The 23,072-nt window shown below is 35.1% G+C and overlaps 1 protein-coding gene across 1 annotated transcript in view; it reads right to left on the bottom strand.

Annotated features, from left to right (window-relative positions):
* Nucleotides 1-707: 707 nt before the first annotated feature.
* The window catches only part of LOC146165445 (cubilin-like), a 72,832-nt gene continuing 50,467 nt past the window's right edge, over nucleotides 708-23,072 (bottom strand). Inside the window, exons 35-56 of the mRNA XM_083380928.1 lie at nucleotides 22,592-22,736; nucleotides 21,684-21,853; nucleotides 20,598-20,730; nucleotides 19,611-19,783; nucleotides 19,033-19,177; nucleotides 18,326-18,495; nucleotides 17,375-17,507; nucleotides 16,153-16,328; nucleotides 15,479-15,623; nucleotides 14,705-14,874; nucleotides 14,069-14,201; nucleotides 13,177-13,352; nucleotides 11,977-12,121; nucleotides 10,589-10,758; nucleotides 9,584-9,716; nucleotides 8,883-9,058; nucleotides 7,248-7,392; nucleotides 6,383-6,552; nucleotides 2,564-2,696; nucleotides 1,810-1,985; nucleotides 1,120-1,270; nucleotides 708-875 (exon numbers count right to left, since the gene is read on the bottom strand). Of these exons, the coding sequence (XP_083237054.1) occupies nucleotides 865-875; nucleotides 1,120-1,270; nucleotides 1,810-1,985; nucleotides 2,564-2,696; nucleotides 6,383-6,552; nucleotides 7,248-7,392; nucleotides 8,883-9,058; nucleotides 9,584-9,716; nucleotides 10,589-10,758; nucleotides 11,977-12,121; nucleotides 13,177-13,352; nucleotides 14,069-14,201; nucleotides 14,705-14,874; nucleotides 15,479-15,623; nucleotides 16,153-16,328; nucleotides 17,375-17,507; nucleotides 18,326-18,495; nucleotides 19,033-19,177; nucleotides 19,611-19,783; nucleotides 20,598-20,730; nucleotides 21,684-21,853; nucleotides 22,592-22,736 (3,279 nt within the window). The 3' untranslated portion in view covers nucleotides 708-864. The remainder of the gene's footprint in view (nucleotides 876-1,119; nucleotides 1,271-1,809; nucleotides 1,986-2,563; nucleotides 2,697-6,382; nucleotides 6,553-7,247; nucleotides 7,393-8,882; nucleotides 9,059-9,583; nucleotides 9,717-10,588; nucleotides 10,759-11,976; nucleotides 12,122-13,176; nucleotides 13,353-14,068; nucleotides 14,202-14,704; nucleotides 14,875-15,478; nucleotides 15,624-16,152; nucleotides 16,329-17,374; nucleotides 17,508-18,325; nucleotides 18,496-19,032; nucleotides 19,178-19,610; nucleotides 19,784-20,597; nucleotides 20,731-21,683; nucleotides 21,854-22,591; nucleotides 22,737-23,072) is intronic.

The raw sequence follows: 23,072 nt of genomic DNA, 5'->3' as shown, positions 1-23,072 counted from the left end.
GGTCGGAGATGTGAGTTTCTTAGGCCCACGATGGGCAAGCGGTTGCCATTTTGTAAAGAAAAAGGCAGCTCCGCTAACTAGGAGTTCCCAGGTACTAATTAGTCTAATATAGACTATATAATCAACAAATCGTTGAGAAACAATTGTTACCTTGGGGATTCGACAGAACTGCTTTCCGTTGTAATGTTCGCTGTGTCTTTGAATGTAGTTTTTGTCTTTCTTTTGTATATTCCAGAAGCCTGTGCGTTTATTTTTTTACATTCTTTGCAAGTTATTTTTTTTAAATCGCCCGAGAAAAACATTTTTTTAACTGTTTGTTATTCTGTTACGATTCGATTTTGATATTTAGTGTTATTTTCAAATTGTATTCAAATCACTTCAAAAAAACATAAATTTCCAAATAATAATTCGAAAACAGGGATTTATTATTTTTTTATTTTTAGACTGCTGATATGTTTAACTTTAGAGGTCAAACCGCCTTTATAATGATTTCCTTGGTAAATTTTCGTAGCCTTAACCTCTTATGTATTTCTGTTTGCTAACTGGCTTGTTTCAAATGTTTGTTTGTGCAACCAACCACAAAATCAACCGGTCCGTTTATGAGAGCATATAATTAAGCGATGAACATTTAAATCGTATACAAAGAATACAATACTGGCTAATTAAAGGTAAAGATTTTGTCAAAATTAAAAAGTGAAATGTTCTGTATTGTATTCTAGCTTTAGTTTCACTTTAGTGGTAAATATCGACAATTAGGAAACGTTATAGCAAACGAAAATTGATTCATGAAGCAATAATATGCACAGTACAAATATACACAGGAAAATATACGTAAATCATGGAACATTCTTTGAAATCCGTTCTTTATAGACCCACTGAAAAGAGAGGAAAGGCGTTTTGAGAAAAAATGCAAAACTGAAATATTGTTTTTTCTAAAATGTAAATATTGCAGCTGTCTTAAGGCCTATTAATAAATATAGTGAATTGTTTATCAATAACGTAATGTTTATTTATAAGCATAGCCTAATAAAATAAAATGATACCTAAAATAGGAAATTTATTATCACTTTACCCAATCTCTAGTTGTACACCTGATTTTTTAAACTTCAACTTTCGTACCAAGCTTGTAAGATCCATAGAACCCTGAGTCATGCTGAGTCACGTTCCCATTGGAGTGGAACCGAACTTTGACCTCTACGCCTGGAGCGGTGACCGTGACCTTGCCAATGTTTCCACTCATTGTGCGAACCACTGACCCATCAGCCAAGATCTGAAAAGCAGGGTTAAATGTTAAATAATTGTCCTTTTTTACAGTAATAAACAACAGCCAAGTTGTGTAGCCGCCTTCTGTAAGATAATATTTGAAAATCACAACCATTGTTACGTCACAGGCGCACAATTCACCTTGGGGCCTTTTAAAGCGAAAAAGAAAGAAAGTGCCTATATTTGGGAGAGAGAACATTAATTAAAAATGACTGACGAAAATTTTAGTTTATTGTCTTACTTCTTCGGTAAAATTCGTTTAATTGCCACTAATTCTCAATTAAACTACCAACAAATTGTTCCTAAACCTATTTAAAAAAGAAACTAGAAATATAAATTTTATAAACAACAACGGAAATTAGTTCGACCTAAAATATTTGAAATATCATCGATTTACTTGTTTAGGGTAGGCTGTTAGATTTTAAATACGGGAATTGCTTTTAGTTTCATAAAAATATAATAACCAGTTTACGGTTTACAGAAAGATCGTATATAACACGGAAACGTTTGCCCTGTATTTTTGCCAATATTAGTTGCTTCGCCAACCTGCAAATAGTCGTTGTTGGTTTCGGTCCTGAAAGCAGTGAAGCTAAATACAACGCTGTATCCGACTCGCCCCTTTATATTCCATTCGCAGTCTGTGTCAGTTGGGTAGGGGGATCCCCAATTTGGCGACCTGATAACCGTTGATGAGGTGCTGGCTGTTGTATTCAAACCACAAACTGCGAATAACAGGAAACTCGTAGGTTAGAAAGTGCCCGAAACACCAAAGAATACACCGAAAACTTTTGTAGACTACGATTAATGCGTAAAAAAATACGTTGTACTATTGATAGGTAAGCAGCAATCGTTGGTCAAAAAGAAGCTTTAGAGGGGCTAGGTCACAGTTGTTAAACACAGTTGTGTGTATCGTATTTACAAAAAACACATTAAAAAGTTTTTAAACACGCGCTAAAACTGATTGAATAATTGTGTCAGTGTTTTTTTAGCATGCATCAGGGAGTATGTTTGATTTGATAGTTTGTAATACATAATATCAATCCCGAAACATTGAGTGACTTTTATTAGGGTTTCATGCAATTCTTTATTCATTGTGTTCAGAGTCATTACGTTTAACGGGCAACCATCTATGATAAAAACATTCAGTTTTCAGTTTTCTAATGTTTCACAAACCGAAAACCTAGCGTCATGAAAAACGAAATTCCAGTAGAGTGATAAAAAATGACTTGCTTTACTGAGTTTGCTTTACCTAAGAGTAAGAAAAAAATCAGTCAACGGAATGCAATACGAAATGTATTACCCAGCACGTAGCTCAAACGAAACCCGAGTCCGTGACTTGCCGCATTTGAGGAGAACCTAAGATATGTGCTTGATCTGTCCAACCAAAAGTCGTACGTTCCAACGTTGCCACTTAAAGTTGGTCCAGTAGAAGTCTAGAAAAAGAAAACATATTGTCGTCGGGATGGTGTTTTGCTCATAAACGCTTTCAATCCCGAGTAACCTTAAGTCGGTTTCCGATGAGCACTTGTTTGAAAAGTGGTAAAAACGATTGTAACAAATTTGAATGAAGTAACGATTTTGGCGATTTGGGGGGTTTTTCCGCAAAAGAAACTAAAAAGTAGCGATTTAGAGGTTTTCCCCTTAAAAATAAAAAGTAGCGATTTGGGGGTTTTCCCTCTAAAAATAAAAAGTAGCGATTTGGGGGTTTTCCCGAGAAAATAGAAAGTAGCAATTTGGGGGTTTTCCCTCTAAAAATTAAAAGTAGCGATTTGGGGGTTTTCCCCTGAAAATATAAAGTAGCGATTTGGGGGTTTTCCCAAGAAAATCAAAAAGTAAAGATTTGGGGATTTTCCCCCAAAAAATAAAAAGTAGCGATTTGGGGGTTTTCCCAAGAAAATCAAAAAGTAGCGATTTGGGGATTTTCCCCAAAATATAAAAAATAGCGATTTGGGGGTTTTTCCCAAAAAATAAAAAGTAGCCATTTGGGGATTTTCCCAAAAAAATAAAAAGTAACGATTTTGGGGTTTTCCCGAGAAAATAAAAAGTAGCGATTTGGGGATTTACCCCAAAATATAAAAAGTAACGATTTGGGGATTTTCCCTCTAAAAATAAAAAGTAGCGATTTAGGGGTTTTCCAAAGAAAATAAAAAGTAGCGATTTGGGAGGTTTTCCCCCTAAAAATAAAAAGTAGCGATTTGGGAGGTTTTCCCCCTAAAAATAAAAAGTAACGATTTGGGGGTTTTCCAAAGAAAATAAAAAGTAGCGATTTGGGAGGTTTTCCCCCTAAAAATAAAAAGTAGCGATTTGGGGGTTTTCCCAAGAAAATCAAAAAGTAGCGATTTGGGGGTTTTCCCAAGAAAATCAAAAAGTAGCGATTTGGGGATTTTCCCCCAAAATATAAAAAGTAGCGATTTGGGGATTTTCCCAAGAAAATCAAAAAGTAGCGATTTGGGGATTTTCCCACAAATATAATAAGTAGCGATTTGGGGGTTTTTCCCAAAATATAAAAAGTAGCGATTTGGGGATTTTCCCGAGAAAATAAAAAAGTAGCGATTTGGGGATTTTCCCAAGAAAATCAAAAAGTAGCGATTTGGGGATTTTCCCACAAATATAATAAGTATCGATTTGGGGATTTTCCCCAAAATATAAAAAGAATCGATTTGGGGGTTTTCCCCAAAAAATGAAAAGTAGCGATTTGGGGATTTTCCCCAAAATATAAAAAGTAACGATTTGGGGATTTTCCCAAGAAAATCGAAAAGTAGCGATTTGGGGGTTTTCCCGAGAAAATAAAAAGTAGCGATTTTGGGATTTTCCCCCAAAATATAAAAAGTAGCGATTTGGGGGTTTTCCCGAGAAAATAAAAAGTAGCGATTTGGGGATTTTCCCCAAAATATAAAAAATATCGATTTGGGGGTTTTCCCCAAAAAATGAAAAGTAGCGATTTGGGGATTTTCCCAAAAAAATAAAAAGTAACGATTTGGGAGTTTTCCCAAGAAAATCAAAAAGTAGCGATTTGGGGATTTACCCCAAAATATAAAAAGTAGCGATTTGGGGGTTTTCCCCTAAATATAAAAAGTAGCGATTTGGGGGTTTTCCCGAGAAAATAAAAAGTAGCGATTTTGGGATTTTCCCCAAAATATATAAAGTAGCGATTTGGGGGTTTTCCCAAGAAAATCAAAAAGTAGCGATTTGGGGATTTTCCCGAGAAAATAAAAAGTAGCGATTTGGGGGTTTTCCCAAGAAAATCAAAAAGTAGCGATTTGGGGATTTTCCCCAAAATATAAAAAGTAGCGATTTGGGGGTTTTCCCAAGAAAATCAAAAAGTAGCGATTTGGGGATTTTCCCCAAAATATAAAAAGTAGCGATTTGGGGGTTTTCCCAAGAAAATCAAAAAGTAGCGATTTGGATATTTTCCCCAAAATATAAAAAGTTGCGATTTGGGGATTTTCCCGAGAAAATAAAAAGTAGCGATTTGGGGGTTTTCCCAAGAAAATCAAAAAGTAGCGATTTGGGGATTTTCCCCAAAATATAAAAAGTAGCGATTTGGGGGTTTTCCCAAGAAAATCAAAAAGTAGCGATTTGGGGATTTTCCCCAAAATATAAAAAGTAGCGATTTGGGGGTTTTCCCAAGAAAATCAAAAAGTAGCGATTTTGGGATTTTCCCCAAAATATAAAAAGTAGCGATTTGGGGATTTTCCCGAGAAAATAAAAAGTAGCGATTTGGGGATTTTCCCGAGAAAATAAAAAGTAGCGATTTGGGGATTTTCCCAAGAAAATCAAAAAGTAGCGATTTGGGGATTTTCCCCAAAATATAAAAAGTAGCGATTTGGGGGTTTTCCCAAGAAAATCAAAAAGTAGCGATTTGGGGATTTTCCCCAAAATATAAAAAGTAGCGATTTGGGGGTTTTCCCGAGAAAATAAAAAGTAGCGATTTGGGGGTTTTCCCAAGAAAATCAAAAAGTAGCGATTTGGGGATTTTCCCCAAAATATAAAAAGTAGCGATTTGGGGATTTTCCCGAGAAAATAAAAAGTAGCGATTTGGGGGTTTTCCCAAGAAAATCAAAAAGTAGCGATTTTGGGATTTTCCCCAAAATATAAAAAGTAGCGATTTGGGGGTTTTCCCCAAAATATTAAAAGTAGCGATTTTGGGATTTTCCCCAAAATATAAAAAGTAGCGATTTGGGGGTTTTCCCGAGAAAATAAAAAGTAGCGATTTGGGGATTTTCCCCAAAATATAAAAAGAATCGATTTGGGGGTTTTCCCCAAAAAATGAAAAGTAGCGATTTGGGGATTTTCCCAAAAAAATAAAAAGTAACGATTTGGGGGTTTTCCCAAGAAAATCAAAAAGTAGCGATTTGGGGATTTTCCCCAAAATATAAAAAGTAGCGATTTGGGGGTTTTCCCCAAAAAATGAAAAGTAGCGATTTGGGGATTTTCCCAAAAAAATAAAAAGTAACGATTTGGGGGTTTTCCCAAGAAAATCAAAAAGTAGCGATTTGGGGATTTTCCCCAAAATATAAAAAGTAGCGATTTGGGGGTTTTCCCGAGAAAATAAAAAGTAGCGATTTTGGGATTTTCCCCAAAATATATAAAGTAGCGATTTGGGGGTTTTCCCCAAGAAAATCAAAAAGTAGCGATTTGGGGATTTTCCCGAGAAAATAAAAAGTAGCGATTTGGGGGTTTTCCCAAGAAAATAAAAAAGTAGCGATTTGGGGATTTTCCCCAAAATATAAAAAGTAGCGATTTGGGGGTTTTCCCAAGAAAATCAAAAAGTAGCGATTTGGGGATTTTCCCCCAAAAAATAAAAAGTAATGATTTGGGGATTTTCCCCAAAAAATCAAAAAGTAGCGGATTGGGGGTTTTCCCAAGAAAATCAAAAAGTAGCGATTTGGGTGTTTTCCCCACCCAAAAATAAGTTTCAATTTCGGGGTTTTACTATCGATTTTTTTTTTTTAGTATACTATCGATTTAGTGTATTTTCCGTTAAAATGCAACGAATTGGGGGGTTTCTCTGCAAAAAAAGAGCTCTCGGAGTTTTTTTAGATTTTCGAGTTTCCCATCAAAAACTATTTTTTCTCCCGAGTAACCCTTTCGTTGTTTGAATCCGCAAAAATCTTACCGTGAGCGCGTCGTCAGAAGTGTGGAACTGGGTTACGTCAAACTTGAGATACCACCCAGTTTTACCCTGCACATCCCACCGGCACGTAACCCCACCTGGGTAAGCGTGGGGCCAATCTGGTGACGTAATAATTTGGGGCGAAGTGCTGGCGGTCGTCGTGAAACCACAGGCTGTTTGAAGTCAAATCACGTTTTAAATAATTTGACATTTAATTTATTGAAAATAGGTAATAAGCGATCGTAAAAATCAGTTATTAGCGATCGTGAAAATCAGTTTGTTAATTTGTTTGCCTTTATAAATATAGTTTTTAAGTATTGAAAATAGGTTAAACAACTCTAGTTTGTTTTAATGCTTCAAGCACACGTGCTGTGTAAAGACCTCCTAATTCACCAAAAATATATCACTCTTTTAAGCTTTTAATTAATCCTTATTTCATACAACAAAAATAAAGCGTTAAAGTTAAGCAACTTTATCTTTGTGCATTACCGTTGAACCATATTTAACTTTATACGATTAAATAAGCAGACAACAATTTTCTTTAAATAATGACATAAATCAACTTCAAGGCCGCATTCTTTTATAGAAATATACTGTGTAATATTATAAAAGAAGGCTTAATTGTTTAAACAATATTGTCTTGTTTTGAATTCTGTTATTTTAATTTAATAAATTAGGGCAAAATGCGGCTAATTCTAATATTCTAATCTAATTGTTAATTGCTTGTATGCTTTATTACTAGTTCTAATCTAGTTCAAGTTTTACAAAAAATGCTATTTTTTCAACGGCAATTTATTCTCTCAGTCGAAACAAAAACCTTAAAATAATGCTTTTAAAACTACTTACTTATATTCATAAAACTACTTACTCAGCTTAAAAGAACCGAGAAATCCGATTCCCTCAGTGTCTTGGTTGGAGTGAAATCGCAGAGTGAATTCAGTCCCTTCAAGAATCAACTTGTTAGCACCAAGGTTGCCCGTGAGTTTATGAGAGCTGTTGTAATTGCTCTCAATCTGGACATAAAAAAGTTTTTTTTTTCTTTAACAAAGTTCGACAACAAAAAGGGAAACGATTTTAGTTTTTTTTTTCCAGCCGACAAAAGTAACGATTTCGGGGTTTTGCCCACATAAAAATATAGTGGTTTGGGGGTTTTCCCCGACAAAAAAGTAACCATATCGTGGTTTTCCCATCAGATTAGGTATTGTAATTGCTCTTCCTATTTTTTCATATGACGCTGATTAACCAGATTATTTACAAGATAAGCTAACAACCATTTCCATTTCCTGAGAGTTTAGGCAAAAATACAGGGTAACTGTAAGGCCTCATGGTTGCGTGCGGATTACTGAAGGCTTGACGATTGCAGGCCGAATATAAAAATTTGTGTAAAAAATTTCTTAACTTGGTTATGGTTAAACGAATAAAATATAAGTTAATTCGCCAGAAAAACGGCAGTAAGTCTTAAATGATTTTGGATCAATTGGAAATAAATTTTGTTTGCTATTGCAGGCGACAAAATTTGAACTGTACTATATTTTCGTTGAGAAAGTATGCCGCGGGCTGGTAGAAATTAACGTGCGAGTTGTATAGTTTGGTGACCCTTCTTTTGTTGCGCCATGCTCAAATCTTTTGTGACTGATAATTTGTAATAATAAACATCGGTAGGGATGCATGATACTAACGACCGGAGCCGATAACCGATAACCATTTTCAAAATCGGTACTTTTGAGATACTAAGGTGTCATCGGTGTAGATCCGATAAATAAGTTTTTGTATTACAGCCACGGTTTTCCATAAATAGCAGCACTTTCTACCATGAAAGGTAATTTTTTTTATATATAAAAATTTAAAGTTTAAAAGTAACTTAACTTATTAATGCTTATGTAAATGACAACTTGATACAAAAAAACGTAACATTTGCAGGTCGGATTTATTAACTTGATAATTTTGTCACATTAATGATTTCGTAACATTTAATAATGAATTTCGTATCGGAAATCGGAATAGAATAAAATACCAAGTTTGGGACATCAATAATAACTGGTAACTAATGTAAAACATAATAATTTTTTATAAGGATTTCTCAGTTTTCTCAGTTTTCTCATATTCAAATAAAAACGTTTTTTGTCTTAATTTTTAATTAGGTTTTAATTTTTAATTAAGTTGTTTTAAAATAAAATCCACAGGTTGTAATTGTTTTATAAATTGCTGCGATTTTACGGCAAAGGCTGTATTTATAAGCTTGGCTTTACGCTTTATCACAAGACATGTTACAACCACGAAAAACTAAAGATCTTAAAATGTGTTTTCGAATACAAATATTAAAAATGTAAAATAAACACGCTTTCCGAATCAAGAACATACCTATGTAAATGTTTGGTTGCATAAACCACTTCACTCTAACCATGTAAAACTGTATACTATAATTCGTCGGGTTACATTTGTTTTGGTCAACACTTTTCAATTGCCCTAAAGTTTTGTTTTGCATTTCAGAATAACAACTTACCAAAAGGTAGTCGTTTTCGGATTCAGTCTGAAACCGTGAAAAAGTGAAGGTAACGTTCCATCCCTGTTGACCAGTGATGTGCCACACACAGTCGGTGTTAGCTGGATAATTGTCGGGCCAGCTTGGTGAACGGATAGCTTTGTCGCTGGTGGTAGCTTGGACGTCTATACCACAAGCTGGAACAACACATTGTTGGGTGTTAAACTTGGTCGTTCTCAATCAACAGTGTTGTATTTGTAAAACCATATGTTTCGTTGTCTTTTTACAGGCGTTTTTTGTTCGTTTATGGTCTTACGACAGTTCGAACATCTCAATCGCCCAAGATATTGTAGATCACCGATTTTATAAATAAGGGCTACTTGAATGAGCAAGCGTAACACTTTCTGCATAAATTACTTAAGGTAGGCCAATTTTGATTCCTCTTTAAAGTGCAATATTGAAGACATATAGCTTTATCAAAACTTTTAACGTTAAACTAAGATTCTAATTATAATCCATCTACGGTATATACGCTTCAAGTTAGTTCCTTGAAACGTTTTGGCAATATTTTCCACATCTCAAAGTTTAAGTTTTTATCCTCAAGTTTAAACTACCGGAATCCCTTATCCAAATTAAAAGAAAATGGTTAAAAATTGCAAACAACAGAAAGCATCTCCAATTTTGTACATTTCAATGGGGGTACAAAACGCACACAGACTTACTGAGATAATAGGTTCCGATGAATCCACGGCCCTGGCTTGTGGCACCCGGGTTGAACTTTATGTAAGTGGAACTCCTATCTACGTCGAATGATGTGGGACCGAGGTTGCCAGTTAAAGTTGGGCCGTAATGCACCTGAATAAAGAAAACAGGAATAAAAGGGTAAACATAGATCAAAAAGTGTGACACAAGGGATCAGTGCTGAAACCAATATATTGAAAGATAATAGTAATTTTAGAAATTTCTGTGAGCCATAAATTTGGCGATACAACACGTTTAAGACGATTAAGACGATTATTTTAGAGCTTATACCAAACAAAAATTGCGACTGTGCAGAAAATATTGCAACGATGCACAAATGTTTAACAAAAAAACAAATTGTACTTATTTGTCTTTCGATATACAAATCCAAAACCAAAGCAAATCAAAACAACTAACTGAGTTGCACTTCTTTCAATGGTTGCAGAAGCATAAAACAATGGATTCCGTCAAACGTAAAGGGTTTCCAAAGTTTTAAAGGGTTCGCAGGCGGAAGTTTGCCTTTCCCAATACGAAATTTAAGGTATTCCAGTTTTCCGAAAATTAAAATAAATTGCTTAATGAAAACACTTCATTTTAACAAGTAATTTATCCAAAAGTCTTAAGTCAAGTCAAGTCATTTTGCTCAAAAGACTTAAATCAAGTCAAGTGATTTAAAATCAGTGACTTAAGTGCACTTAAGTCAAGTCTTTGCAAGTGCGCGTCTAACATTCACTGCGACGATAAAACGGTTTTTAAACACAATGTGTATTCCAACCAACTGAAAGAATTAATAAAGATTGGGCATCAAATTATCGCTGACCCTAAACTACATTTTTGTTTTAACTAAGTTAATTTAATTTTTTCGCAAATGCCAATAATTTTGTGTTTAACTATATGTAATTGCAAACGTTTTGGTGTGTAACACTGGTGTGTGTACTGTAGCGTGTCGTTTAGTAATAGTATTTTAGAAATAGATTTCGACTTACGGTCATTGTGTCGTCGGAGACATCCAGGGTTGTAAAGTTGAAGTGAATGTACCAGCCTGTCTTTCCGACGAAGTCCCAACGACAAGTCATACTGGGGGAGTAGCTCCCCGGCCACCCCGGTGACGTAATAGTTTGCGGGGTCAGCGTGACGTGAGTCGTAAAGCCACAAGCTAAAAAATGAAAGACTATTTTAGCAATTCACTTATGTGGTATCATTTAGGTGGTCTAAGAAGGTTAGCATCTAGGCCAGGGGTGGGCAACCTTTTTAACACAAGGGCCAGTTAGGAAATGTAATGCTTACCGGAGGGCCACACATCAAATAAACACTAATTCATATTTTCAGCTTTCACTAGAAAAACTAATGAACACTAGGCTACAACTACGGCAGTTTTGTCAGTGCCGTTTACTTGTGGATTCGGAAATAACTTTTTCTACAATCACAATGACGCCTTTTTCGTACGGATCGGCTCAGTACAATTTAATATACAGCCTTAATTCAAAACCAGCTGTTAAACTTAACATCTCAGTCAAAATGCGTAGCAAAAGCCTGTTACACCTTGACCGTACTAGACAAGTGTAACTGTGGCAAAACAATTCTTTATCACAACAACGTGACACAAGTAAAACTTTATGAATGAAGATTGTTTTGTAATAGATGCAACTGTCATTAGTTTAGCGCCTAAGATGGATTACATCGCACTTCAAACAGGAAACTGATAGAGCAAAAGTCCCAACATGGTGCACACGCATAGCCTTATTGGGGGTAAATAGCTGGAAGAAGGTAAAGGGCCGCACAAAAAATGGAAAAGGGCCGCACGTTGCCCACCCCTGATCTAGGGCAATAGACAATGTAGTATGAACTCCCGAGCTACATTTTGTCAAGTTTGGTAAACTTGTTTGGCCTTTTTCTATCTATTTACAGGGAATCCCTGGTTTAAGTGCATTTTATCTTGAAAACCAAACTCAAAATGAAGATGGATTGCTTATGTGTACATACATTATTAAACTATGCCCCGAGGGTTGTAAAAAATGTGTGCTTCAAAAAAATAAACGATCAGATATGCGCCGAAACTCATTTTTTCCACGAAGAAACGATTAAAAAAGCAAAAACATCTAAAACATTTTCTTAAGCGTTGGATGACAAAACAAGCCAAAACAAACCATATAGTACAATTAGTTGAATATTTTATCGTCAAAGGACAGCAAACGACAAATGGATATTTTATTGTCCCATAAAAGACAGCAATTGGCAAACGTACATCTTACAAACTTCTTGGGCCCAAAAATAAAGTGATATTTGATGTATTAAAAATAATTTTAAGCATTTTGTTGACTGAAAACTAAAAATTTACCACAACTACAATTTAACCATGGTTAACGAAACGTACTGAGCTTAAACGTTCCGGTAAAACCAATTCCCTGCGTGGCGGCGTCCGAGTGAAATTTCACCTTTACGTCATCCGCTTGAATCATGACGTCATTGGGACCAATGTCACCAGTCAGATTGCTGACAGTGAGCTCATCTCCAGTAATCTGAACAAAAACGTGATTTACACTTAAAGAAATGTGTTAACCTTTTAATAAATGGTACATTTATATGGCGTTTGGTAATTCTACATTATCGCACCTATATAAGGATTTTTTCTAAAATCTATAACCATTCATTAATTAAATTTGTCTATTTTGCCAGTAGTTGTGGGAAGCATGACTCGATGACCGTAAGGTTTTCTCGATGTCCATGTCATATTTTTATGTTCTTTATTTTTAAATGTTCACCAGTTACACAAACAATATTATGAATTTGTAGCGTTTGCGTTCCATATTGTTACCGAGTTGAAACTTCGGTCATTCAATTGAAACAGCCTGGTGGACTGTGTGGTCGCCTCGCTAGCCTGCTGTGTGTATTCATTAATTTAACAGCATATTGCTGATCGTGTTTCCAAAATTTCCTGTTTTTTGTTGCGTCGCCGAACCGCATTGTCACGATATTTAATTACCGCCAGCTGGAATGCTGTATATAAGAGATTTCATTTTATACCAAAAAGAACAGTCTTGCATACTGTTCATTGTGGAGTCCAGATCGCGTACGTTATACGGAGGTAATTTATTGTATGTATCGTAAGTACCTGTGTAAGTACTGATTGTCGTTTGTTTGTATATTTGCAATAAACATTATATCATTGTGCTTAAACCCACAAATTAAAGTGCGAGTGTGAGTTTAAGTTTGAGTTTAAGTGTGAGTGTGAGAGTGAGCGTAAGTGTGGGTGTGAGTGTGAGTGTGATTTTTAGTTTGAGTTTGAGTTTTAAAAATTGTGAGTGTAAGTTTGAGTTTAAGTGTGAGAGTGAGTGTGGGTGTGAGTGTGAGTGTGAGTGTGTGTTTAAGTTTAAAAAAGGTTGAGTGCAAGTTTGAGTCTGAGTGTGCGTTTGAGTTTAAGTGTAAGAGTGAGTGTGAGTGTGTGTTTGAGTTTGGAAAAGTGTGAGTGTGAATCTGAGTCTCAAAATGATAACGTAATTTAATATCGCATCAGATGACAGTACTTTGCGGTAAAAATGTCGGGTATTCCTGTAAGTAAATTCATTTGAATTACCAGCAAGTAATCATTTGACCCCTGCGTGCCGAACGAAGTGAAGCTGAAGGTCACATTCCACCCGGGAGATCCCCCGATAAACCACTCGCAATCCGTAGCGGCGGGGTAGTTGTTGGGCCAACCGGGAGAGTTGATCACTTGGTTGGAAGTGGTGGCCGATAGCATAAATCCGCAGGCTGGATAAAAATACCACTAAGTACTGTACAAAATACAAATTCTTTTTAAGACAAAAAGCGTACATATGTAGTAAGAGTTTCGGAGGTGGCCTATTTATTTTGCAGGATTTTTTCGGAATAAAACGACAATTTGGAACGTCAATATAAGTTGGGAATCTGTGTGAATCGGAGTCTTCCTTTAATATAAAAAGCAAATCCCTTTTTCGTTTGTACAGCTAATAATATATTGGCTATCTAGCATTGACAAAGTTAAACAAATTAAAAAAGCATGAAAGAATGTAACTAAAAAAAACACAACAGTTTACATTTCTTTTTTACGTAAAAAGAGAAACAAGAACGTTAAAATCGGTATGGTTAGGCTACCCACACATATCTAATGAACACTGTACCGTTTTGAGGCTATGAACACAACGTCGCTCTGAACAATCTGTCTCACTGAAGTTAGGCCATCTGTCTAAACTGTAATGACTGACAAGGCAAACAGCTAGATTTCTTGGAAACAAAATTTAAAAGATATGGATTTCTAAGACAATGATTAAAATCATCTCAAAATCAGTAAAAAATCATATATACTGAGTTTAGTTTTTCTGTTCGGCAATTCATGATTACAGTTTAGTTGAGAATGCTGACACCGTCGTACTAATGCGCCTAACACCTTACCAATACTGACGCAATTCAGTTGAATCTTATCTGTTGATTCAAGCAGGATAACTTACAAAGATAGTAAGTGCCGTAGAAGCCACCCCCTTCGCTTGTTGCGCTCGAGGAAAACTGCATGTAAGTTGACGCATAGGTGCTGTAGTAGACCGGTGGAAGTACGGTTCCTGAGTAAGACCCGCCGCCGTAAAACTAGACAACACATAATATTTTATTTAAATTAAACACATGATTCAAACTGATTGCATAACTTACTTCGGGTTTTTTACATGACAAATTTCAAAAAAATGAAACGTTAACCAACACGATTAGTAAATTAGTCCGACTGTAAACAATACCTTCTATTAAAATTAACAAAATCCCAACATATTGCAAGAAAATTAGTTTACGTGAAAAAACCTAACATAAATAACTCAATTTTATATTGAAGCTGCTTAGTGTAAACACTTTATTTCAACCCAAGTCATTGGTCCCAAAGACTTAAGTTAAGTCAAGTTATTTGTCGAAAACACTTAATTAAGTCATTGCAACTATGTAAAATGCAAGCAAATCCGAAGTATTGATTCCTTCCACCCAAGTTTGACCAATACACAATTTTACAATTATTTCGTTACGATTTTGGTGCTGTCAACAAGTAATACAGTAGATCTGTCGAGATCATTAACAAGCCTATCCAAACCACGCTAAATACTCACTGTAACTGTGTCGTCCGCTGTGTGAAACTTCGTGATGTTGAACACAGTTCTAAAACCGGCCTCTCCAAGTATGTCCCACCTACAAGTCATACCACCAGGGTAACTCTCTGGCCAACTGGGCGAGGTGATTACTTGAGGTACTTTGGTAGCCTGGGAAGTGAATCCACAACCTAGAGAAACATAAAGCTATAAAACAACGCGCAAACCAAACTAAGAATTTGTCAATTTAGCTTCTACGAAGAGTTAGAAAAATTGCCTTTTTAAGTTAAGTACAAAGCTTAAATTTTATCCCAATCTGAGATTAAGTTCTACAACGGATATATTGTGTACAGTAGGCTGGAAGCTACAAAGCTACAGATGTACCACATATAATGCTATCAGTCGTAAAATTATTGGTGAACAAAACTGGGCCCAGCATAACTTTTAACACATTCTGACAAAAGTTCGTCGGAAAAGGGAATTTAAACCTCATTCGACATTCGTGCCTGATTTTAGCCTAGGTCTACTGTCCATATTGCTAACCTAGAAAAGAACACTTATGGTTTGGAACATGCACAGAGTGGACGTTTTTGTGGTGGTGACAAAATGTTTTGGGGTATAGAATATGTTCATAGTAGGTTTAAAGGGATAAGTAGTTGAATTCAAAATTAGAAACTAAAGTTTAAGTTTTAAGGTTTCAAAATTTATGGGAAAAACATTTCAAAACGACCACACCAAATTGAAGAAGTTGGATATTCAACAGCTTTTTTGTGGAGTAAAGTTAACTTTGCTTACTTTGAACAAATGTTCCCAAAAACCCCGTCCCTTCGACTTCATCATTTGACTGGAATCGGACAACGATATTAAGGCCGGTTACCACGACTGAATCTGTTCCGAGGTTACCATGGAGACTCTTCACCACGACTCCGTCACTTTCAATCTGAATATTGCGTCACAAATAAGTCATATTTTAAATTTTAAAAGACTCTGTTCGTATATTAGTTAAGGGAAACTGAATGCTTAGTGTCGCTGGATTTGCTTTAAGACTTCATAATTATTTTTTTGTTATAAGAAAAAGCATATTTTAAATAAGAAAACATGATGTATTTGAAATCGCTTAGACTCCGTTACAAATCACCTTATAACCATCAATATTTATTCTTATAGTATTTAGATGTAAAATGGTTTATAGCAAATTACTGTTATAACAAGTGCAATGAAATAAATTTATATTATTAATAAATGCTGCTTGTTTAGGATAGTTTTGTTTTATTCCGTTTGTTTAGCAGAGAGGAATTTTTTTAAATAGGAATCTAAACGTAACTAATTAAAGCTATTTTATAACAACATCTGATTGCAATATTGATTATTAAATTAAATTATGTTGTTGATATCACCTACTTTTAATAGTTACACTTTATAGTTACGTGCATAATGACAGGATTTAAAAGTAGTTCATCCCATCAAACCTGCAAAGTGTCGCCAGCTTTTCCAAGGTCAAATTTGGTAAAGGTGAAGGTCACGTTCCACCCGACTTTGCCCTTAATCCTCCACATGCATGTTGTGTTAGGGGGGTAATTAGACGGCCAACTAGGAGACCTGATGGTTTGGGCAGACGTGCTCACGTTGACTGAATAACCGCACGCTAAAACGCAAACAAATATTTATTTTTGTACACAAAAAAAATAGTAAAACTAAGATATCAATCTTTGTTCATAGCCGTGTAGCGAATCAGCGTCTGTATTTGTTATTTACAGTACTGTGTTTGTTGTGCGTGGGCTAAAGTCTTTCTGGCGTATTTCCTGTGCGCTGCATACTGCTAGTTAACTGGCCAGTTTTAATCCTCAACACATTCGCTTTGAATGCAACGTTAGTCGTGTCCTTTCTACTGCAAAACAGTCAACGATGCGCTCCTTACTGGCAACACATGTTTTTACTGCGCTGTAAGCTCTTTTATTGAAAGCGAAATATGCTAAATTATGTGAATGTACAATAAATCTATAAGCGACCTGACAGTATGCACTTTGAAATGCTGCGACAGTTTGTTTAGTTTCGATTTAGTGGAGTTCAGATAGCACGGTGGTCATGTCTCACCTGTTCAAATATACAGCCGTATTTGTCGCAGTATAAATATGGACATTTCCAGATCAAAGAGATACTAATAATCTAGTTTGCCACAAATCCTTTAAATTTTTAAAATCCACCTTTTTTGGCAAAACTCTTTAAATTTGAACTAAAAAGTTTATGTTTCCAAAAACATGTCACTTTATCTGCTGCGCTAGACTCAGTACCACAGTGGTAGGATATACTACTGATCCGACATAGGAAGGACATATTTTAGGTAGGCCTATACACATATGTAGCCTATCCTACAGTAGAGTGAAAAATAATACAATTTTCTTACTTAACTTCTATGGTAAAGACAATTTAGTTGGTTCAAATGCATAAATGAGTAAGTATGTTTTTACAATATGTCAGACATGAACAACTTGAAGCTGCCAGCCTAAAAATTTAGAATATAGGCTACTATATTTTTTTTAAATATTTTTTTTAACGTTTTATGCTGCAAAAGATTTTGCAATATTTTGTATGTTCGTTAATACAGTATAACAATTAAAAAAAATCTGAATATGACAAGAATAAATCCTAAGTATTTTGGTTTAAAGGCCACAGTTTAACCGTTGAACTTACACAGGTAATATGTTGCCCTAAATCCGCTGGCTTGACTTGTAGCACCTGATTTGAATGTGAGGTAAGTTGAAGCTCTGTTGAGAAAGTAGCTCGTTTGACCAAGTGCACCTGTTAGTGTTGGACCGCCGTATGTCTGCAAAACAAAATAGCAACTCAAGGCTTTCAAGTTGTAAGAAACTTTTTACACAAAATAAGTGTCGGACTATAATTTGCTGAAATAAGTACTTTAATACCTCTTCTTATATGCGTTGTGTTAAATATAAAGCCTTGCTTTTTTACCGCTTGTTGGATAACCGTATGTTTAGAAGAATAAAGTTTCTAACAAGTTACACAAAATAAAATGGGCAACACAGCTTCAAACAAAAATCAGCAAGCAAAGTGTGAAAACGTATAATGTAAAGTATGCATTTCGACAAGTAAATGACAACATCGTTTTTCCTAATTCGAACGACAAAACACGTTAATACAAAGTTCTTGCGTTTACATCCTATAATACCATTGTAATTTGCAGTTGATATATTTTATAGATAAAGTATACTAATTTGGACACAACGTTTTTCTACATAACCCTTATATAGAGGGATTAGTCGAATTTAGGCTATACATGCAATATGGTTTAAACGCGGAAAAATATTGTTTACAACGCATTTAACATGAGCATTGGGCTGAGCACTCCTTTGATTTGTATTTCAAAAAATAAAAAACGACATATTTTTCCTTAAGTATTATATTGATAAGTGAACGTTGTAAAGAAAAAAATGCAATGTTTAGCAGAGCACCCTCTTCGTACCTGACTTTCTACTTGGTGTGAGTATAAGTAAGTATTATGCTTATACAAAATTACGCAATATTCTATTACTTAAGTCAAAGCCAACTGTATTCACTGTGTTAAATTGAGTTGACTTGGCTTAAGTATTTTAGGCAAAATTAATTGACTATAGGAACACGTACCGATAAAGTGTCATCTGATATGCTTAAGTCGCTTAAGTTGACGTTGATGTACCAGCCTTCGAGCCCCACAATGTCCCATCGGCAGGTCGTGGTCGTAGGGTACTTCCCTGGCCATCCCGGTGACGTAATAACTTGCGGGGTCAGGCTGGCGGTGGTCGTGAAGCCGCAAGCTGTTGAGAGAAAATAATATTCTTTAGTTTCGCTTTATTCACCAACTTGATATAAAGTTAACTATTTTGGTCAAACACCATTTAACCTTGTGAGAGAAAATGTTTTGCCATGAAGAATTTATAGTTTCACATTCCCTAACTTTCTCTGAAGTATTTACTATTTCGACTGAAAACTTCTTTTAAGACCATTTTAGCTTAAGAACAGTTTTACTTTATTTCCTAACCTTGAAAACATCTTTTAACATCAGCACTTTACCAATACGAGAAATAATTTTATTTTGGAGTTGGGAATAAAATAAAAAAAAATACCATAGCAAAACCTTTCTTTATTTTACTTCGAAATATCAGTATATATAATTCTAATAGGCTGAGCTTATATAGTCGCAAAGTGAATTATTATATATATACTTATTATAGTGAAAATTAAAAAAAAAATTGTGGACGTTCAACTGTTAACCATTTAATTAATTTCACAATCATTTGAAATTATGTAGTTTGAAAATAAATACAAAATGGAATGTAATTCAAAAGTCTTACTCAGAAGGTAACTTCCATAAAATCCAGGTGCCTCTGTATTGTTGTTGGAGTGAAAGATGACCTTGACATCTGGACCTTGAACCATGACCTTGGTAAGACCGAGCTCGCCAGACAAAGATGCCACAAGCTGGCCTTGACTCCAAATCTTTTATATATTAAGAAAACATTTTCGTGAAAATTTTTCGGTAAAATACACTTTTTGTGATAATTAAAGCCTAAGTTTCTAAACACAAAATTTATCAAATTTTTTTTTGTTGCTTTAGTTTTAAGCTAGCTGAGAGGTAATGATAGTCTAGCGATAAAGCAACTAAGAAATGGGTTTGGTGTTTTATAGTTTATATTTTGTATGTATAGTGTTAGTATTTTGGCAGCAGCAACAAATTTATATGTGGATTGAACTTAATCATTAAATCAATAAAATAAAAACATAATGGGGTTATTTTGTGATTTAAAGCAACAAAAAATCCACACAAGTAATATGGTATTTAATTAGTTTTAAAGAGAGATGTTGAAAATTACATAAATGTTGCGGTTTTAAAAGCGTTCGTATAGAAGTAAAAAAACTCCATTACAATTACCTGAAGGTAGTCATTGGGTTCGGTGTAAAACGTGGTAAAAGTGAAGGTTATGTTCCATCCATCTATTGCCTTGATATTCCACACACAGTCGTTTGGGCCTGGATAGTTGTCTGGCCAGTTGGGCGAGTTGATCACTTTGTTCGACGTGGTGGCGTTCACGTCAAAACCGCAAGCTTTTAAAGTAAAAGTGACTTTTGTGCTACATAAACTTCCTATTTTACCGTACAAGTGATTGAATTTTGCAGTATAAAGTTGCTGTTCGAGCAATGTCTTTTCAGGATTTGCACTTCACGATTAGGTATTCATTGGAGCCATCCATTTAGGAAAAGTGGTAATTTTTGCCAAAGTGCGTTATCATCTTGATTTTCAGAAAATGCACCAGGGATTTGTTTTCCAAAAGATCGTATCGTTATCATAAATCATTTTTGGTTGCTGTCAATTTTACAAAATGTTCAAACATTGCCCGATCTATCAGCACGTTCAAAATTTGTATAATAATTAGGTTTAACAGAAGAAACATATTTCTGCTTTTAACGTTAGGTGAACTCTACATTGTAACCTGACAATATTTGACTACGCAAGCTCACTTCCAGCATTTATTTATTTCAGAAATGACTTTGCCCGAAAAACATTTACTTTAGGCGGTACAAACGTCCTTTTTTCAATTTATAGATCATGTTTAAGTACTACTAGAAACCATTAGTTGACGATTAGCTATCTTAACATAAAGAAACCTACATGAAAATGTATGGATTTAGAAAACTATTTATGCTCAAAGTGGCATTTTAAGCTGTTTTGACTAATCGAAAAGTCCGTTATGTTTTTTCAACGATCTTAATTTTATTTATTTATTTTAACATACTTAGATGAAATCGTTGCAGTATCTTTAGCGGTAACCAAAGCAAAGTTTTATATTTTAACTGGGTCAAAATATTTACAACTATATATATAAGTTTAGTGCTACAATGTATGTTTCTAAACACGTACTTAAAGTGTAAGTCCCCGAGAAGCCAGTGCCCTGACTGGTGTCTCCGGGTACAAACGTCAAGTACATTGACTCTCTGTTGTCGAAGTACGAAGCACCATCGTTATTACCTTCCCAGCAAGGACCACGGTAGATCTGAGCAAATTTTTTGGCAAAATAAATATTTTTTTTCATTGTTGTAAGACTTATTTTCAGTTAAGTCACCGATTTCAAAAGACTTGACTTGACTTAAGTCATTCGGACAAATGACTTGGGCTGAAATAAAGTATTGATATTGAGTTTTTTTTTCGAAAATTGGTTTATTTATCTCAATTCGTGCACGTGAAAATATTAGCTTACTATATTTTACGTTTTTGTTATTTTTTAGTTGAGTTATTGTTCATAATTGGTCGAGTTTACCAATTGTAGTTCCCTTAACGTTTAATTTTTGGGACTCGGCTTGGGATTGACTTTCTCTAATTATGACTTGACTGGTACTTTCTGTTTATTCGAAAAGCCTTGACTTGGGCTTTGTTAAACAAATGACTTGACTGGGTCTTTTTTAAATGACTTGTTTACAACACTGATTTTTTTCTAACATGCTTAGAAAGTGATTGATTTGTTATTTCCATGGAAGGTCACGTGAATTTTCCAAGAAATTCCCGAATATGTTAAAACTTTAACTAATCGAAACCAATTTAAAGCTATATATGAAATGTTAAAATAGTTACCCTTATGTACTTAAACACAGGCAAATTAAACATTTAATTGACATATTTTTTGTCCTTAATAAAAACTTATATACAAGTTCACGAGAAGCAATTTAAGTAAACGTTCTTGTGTTTCTTCTGATTTGCACGTCTTGTGTACCCCCTAGTTTTGTGTACCCCTCCCTCTAAACACTCTGTGACCCCCCACTCTTGCTCACGAATTGAAAAACGCCACCTCACGATAGCGATTCATTTAAAAGAGCGACTGCCGCGACAGCGACATCAATATACTTTTCCTCTCGTTCACCTAACCATTTTAGCCAAAATCCTTTATTAAATATATACTGACAATTGTCACAGATATAGGAGAAGCACTTTTAAACTATTCACAGCACTTACACAAAGCTCATCGTCGGAGGTATCCAGGGTTGTGAAGTTAAAGTGGATGTTCCACCCTGCTTTACCCACGATGTCCCAACGACACACCATTTCACCTGGGTAAGGGTGGGGCCATTCCGGTGACGTCAGAGGTTGGGGTAGGGTGCTCGCCACAGCGGTGAACCCACACGCTGAAAAAGCAATAGAGTCCTTTCCTTATGCAACCATTTGTTTAGCTAAAGGCAGCTGGAACTCAATTTTTTTAAATGACTAGTTAAATGCAGTTTAATGCATTGTTTTTAAACGACTTAAGTATTTTTACTTGACTTATGTCTTTTAGGCAAATGATTTGACTTGGGCTTAAGCCATTGTGTCAAACAACTCGCGTTGAAAAATATTTTTCATTAAATATATTTTAGTAAATTTGGTTTAATTATCTCACTTTTGCACGTAAATGTTACGTTTTTGATGATTTTTTGGGTGAGTTATTGTTCATAAACAGCCGCTAACAGTTGGACTTGACTTAGTCTTAAGTCGACATCTTTCAAAACACCAATTTAAAGTTACACTGGTATTTAAACAAATCATTTTAAATCTCACCTGAATTACTTTTTAGTTTACGAGATCTTCAAAAGAGAAAACTGTTGATGTTCTATGCCTATGGCAACGTTTGGCATTTAACGAATTGATGACTGATGCTATTCAATATCACCATCATGAAAGTCTGCGATGGCTTGTGTACAGCATGAAAGTAATGCCAAATTAGGTAAATTTGAAAAAAAAGTTAAACATCAGTTATCCATTCGGTAAAAGACTGAAAACACGCTAAACATCATTAAAGGTTGAAAGAGGAAAAAAGAGATAATAAATTTAGCTAAGTAAACCAATACAATCCAGTTTTAATGCTTTACACTGTAATAAACACTTACTTAACTTGTAGCTCCCAATGAAGCCGATTCCTTGACCTTCATCGTCCGAGTGGAAGGTCACGCTGATGTCGACCCCCGTCACCATGACAACACGTGCGCCTACCGACCCGCTGATCCGTTCCGCAACAACCCCGTCGCTCTGGATCTAGCAAATAGAATATATACGGGTGTTTAGCTTTGAAATACTAAATAAAATACGCTGTATAAATTAACTAATGTTTTAACACGGTTAAGATTCCAAATACTTGCTAACAGTTAGTTTGCTCATTAACCACTTTGTGAACCATGTTGAAACATTATTCAATTAACAACCCGGTTACTTAACTCGAAAATATATAATTGAAGCTAAAACGTTTTAAAAGTTAAACAAATTGAAAACACATTTTACCACGGTATTTCGTATAGCTAGTTGTGAGTGGCTGTTTTTGGCACGTTGAGAATAGCGGTGCTTCTGCCTTTTTTAATGTTTTAAAAATTTTAA

Source organism: Ascidiella aspersa, chromosome 2, assembly GCF_963924565.1.
Source record: "Ascidiella aspersa chromosome 2, kaAscAspe10.2, whole genome shotgun sequence".
Lineage (NCBI taxonomy): Eukaryota > Metazoa > Chordata > Ascidiacea > Phlebobranchia > Ascidiidae > Ascidiella > Ascidiella aspersa.
This window is presented reverse-complemented; position numbering and strand designations above follow the sequence as displayed.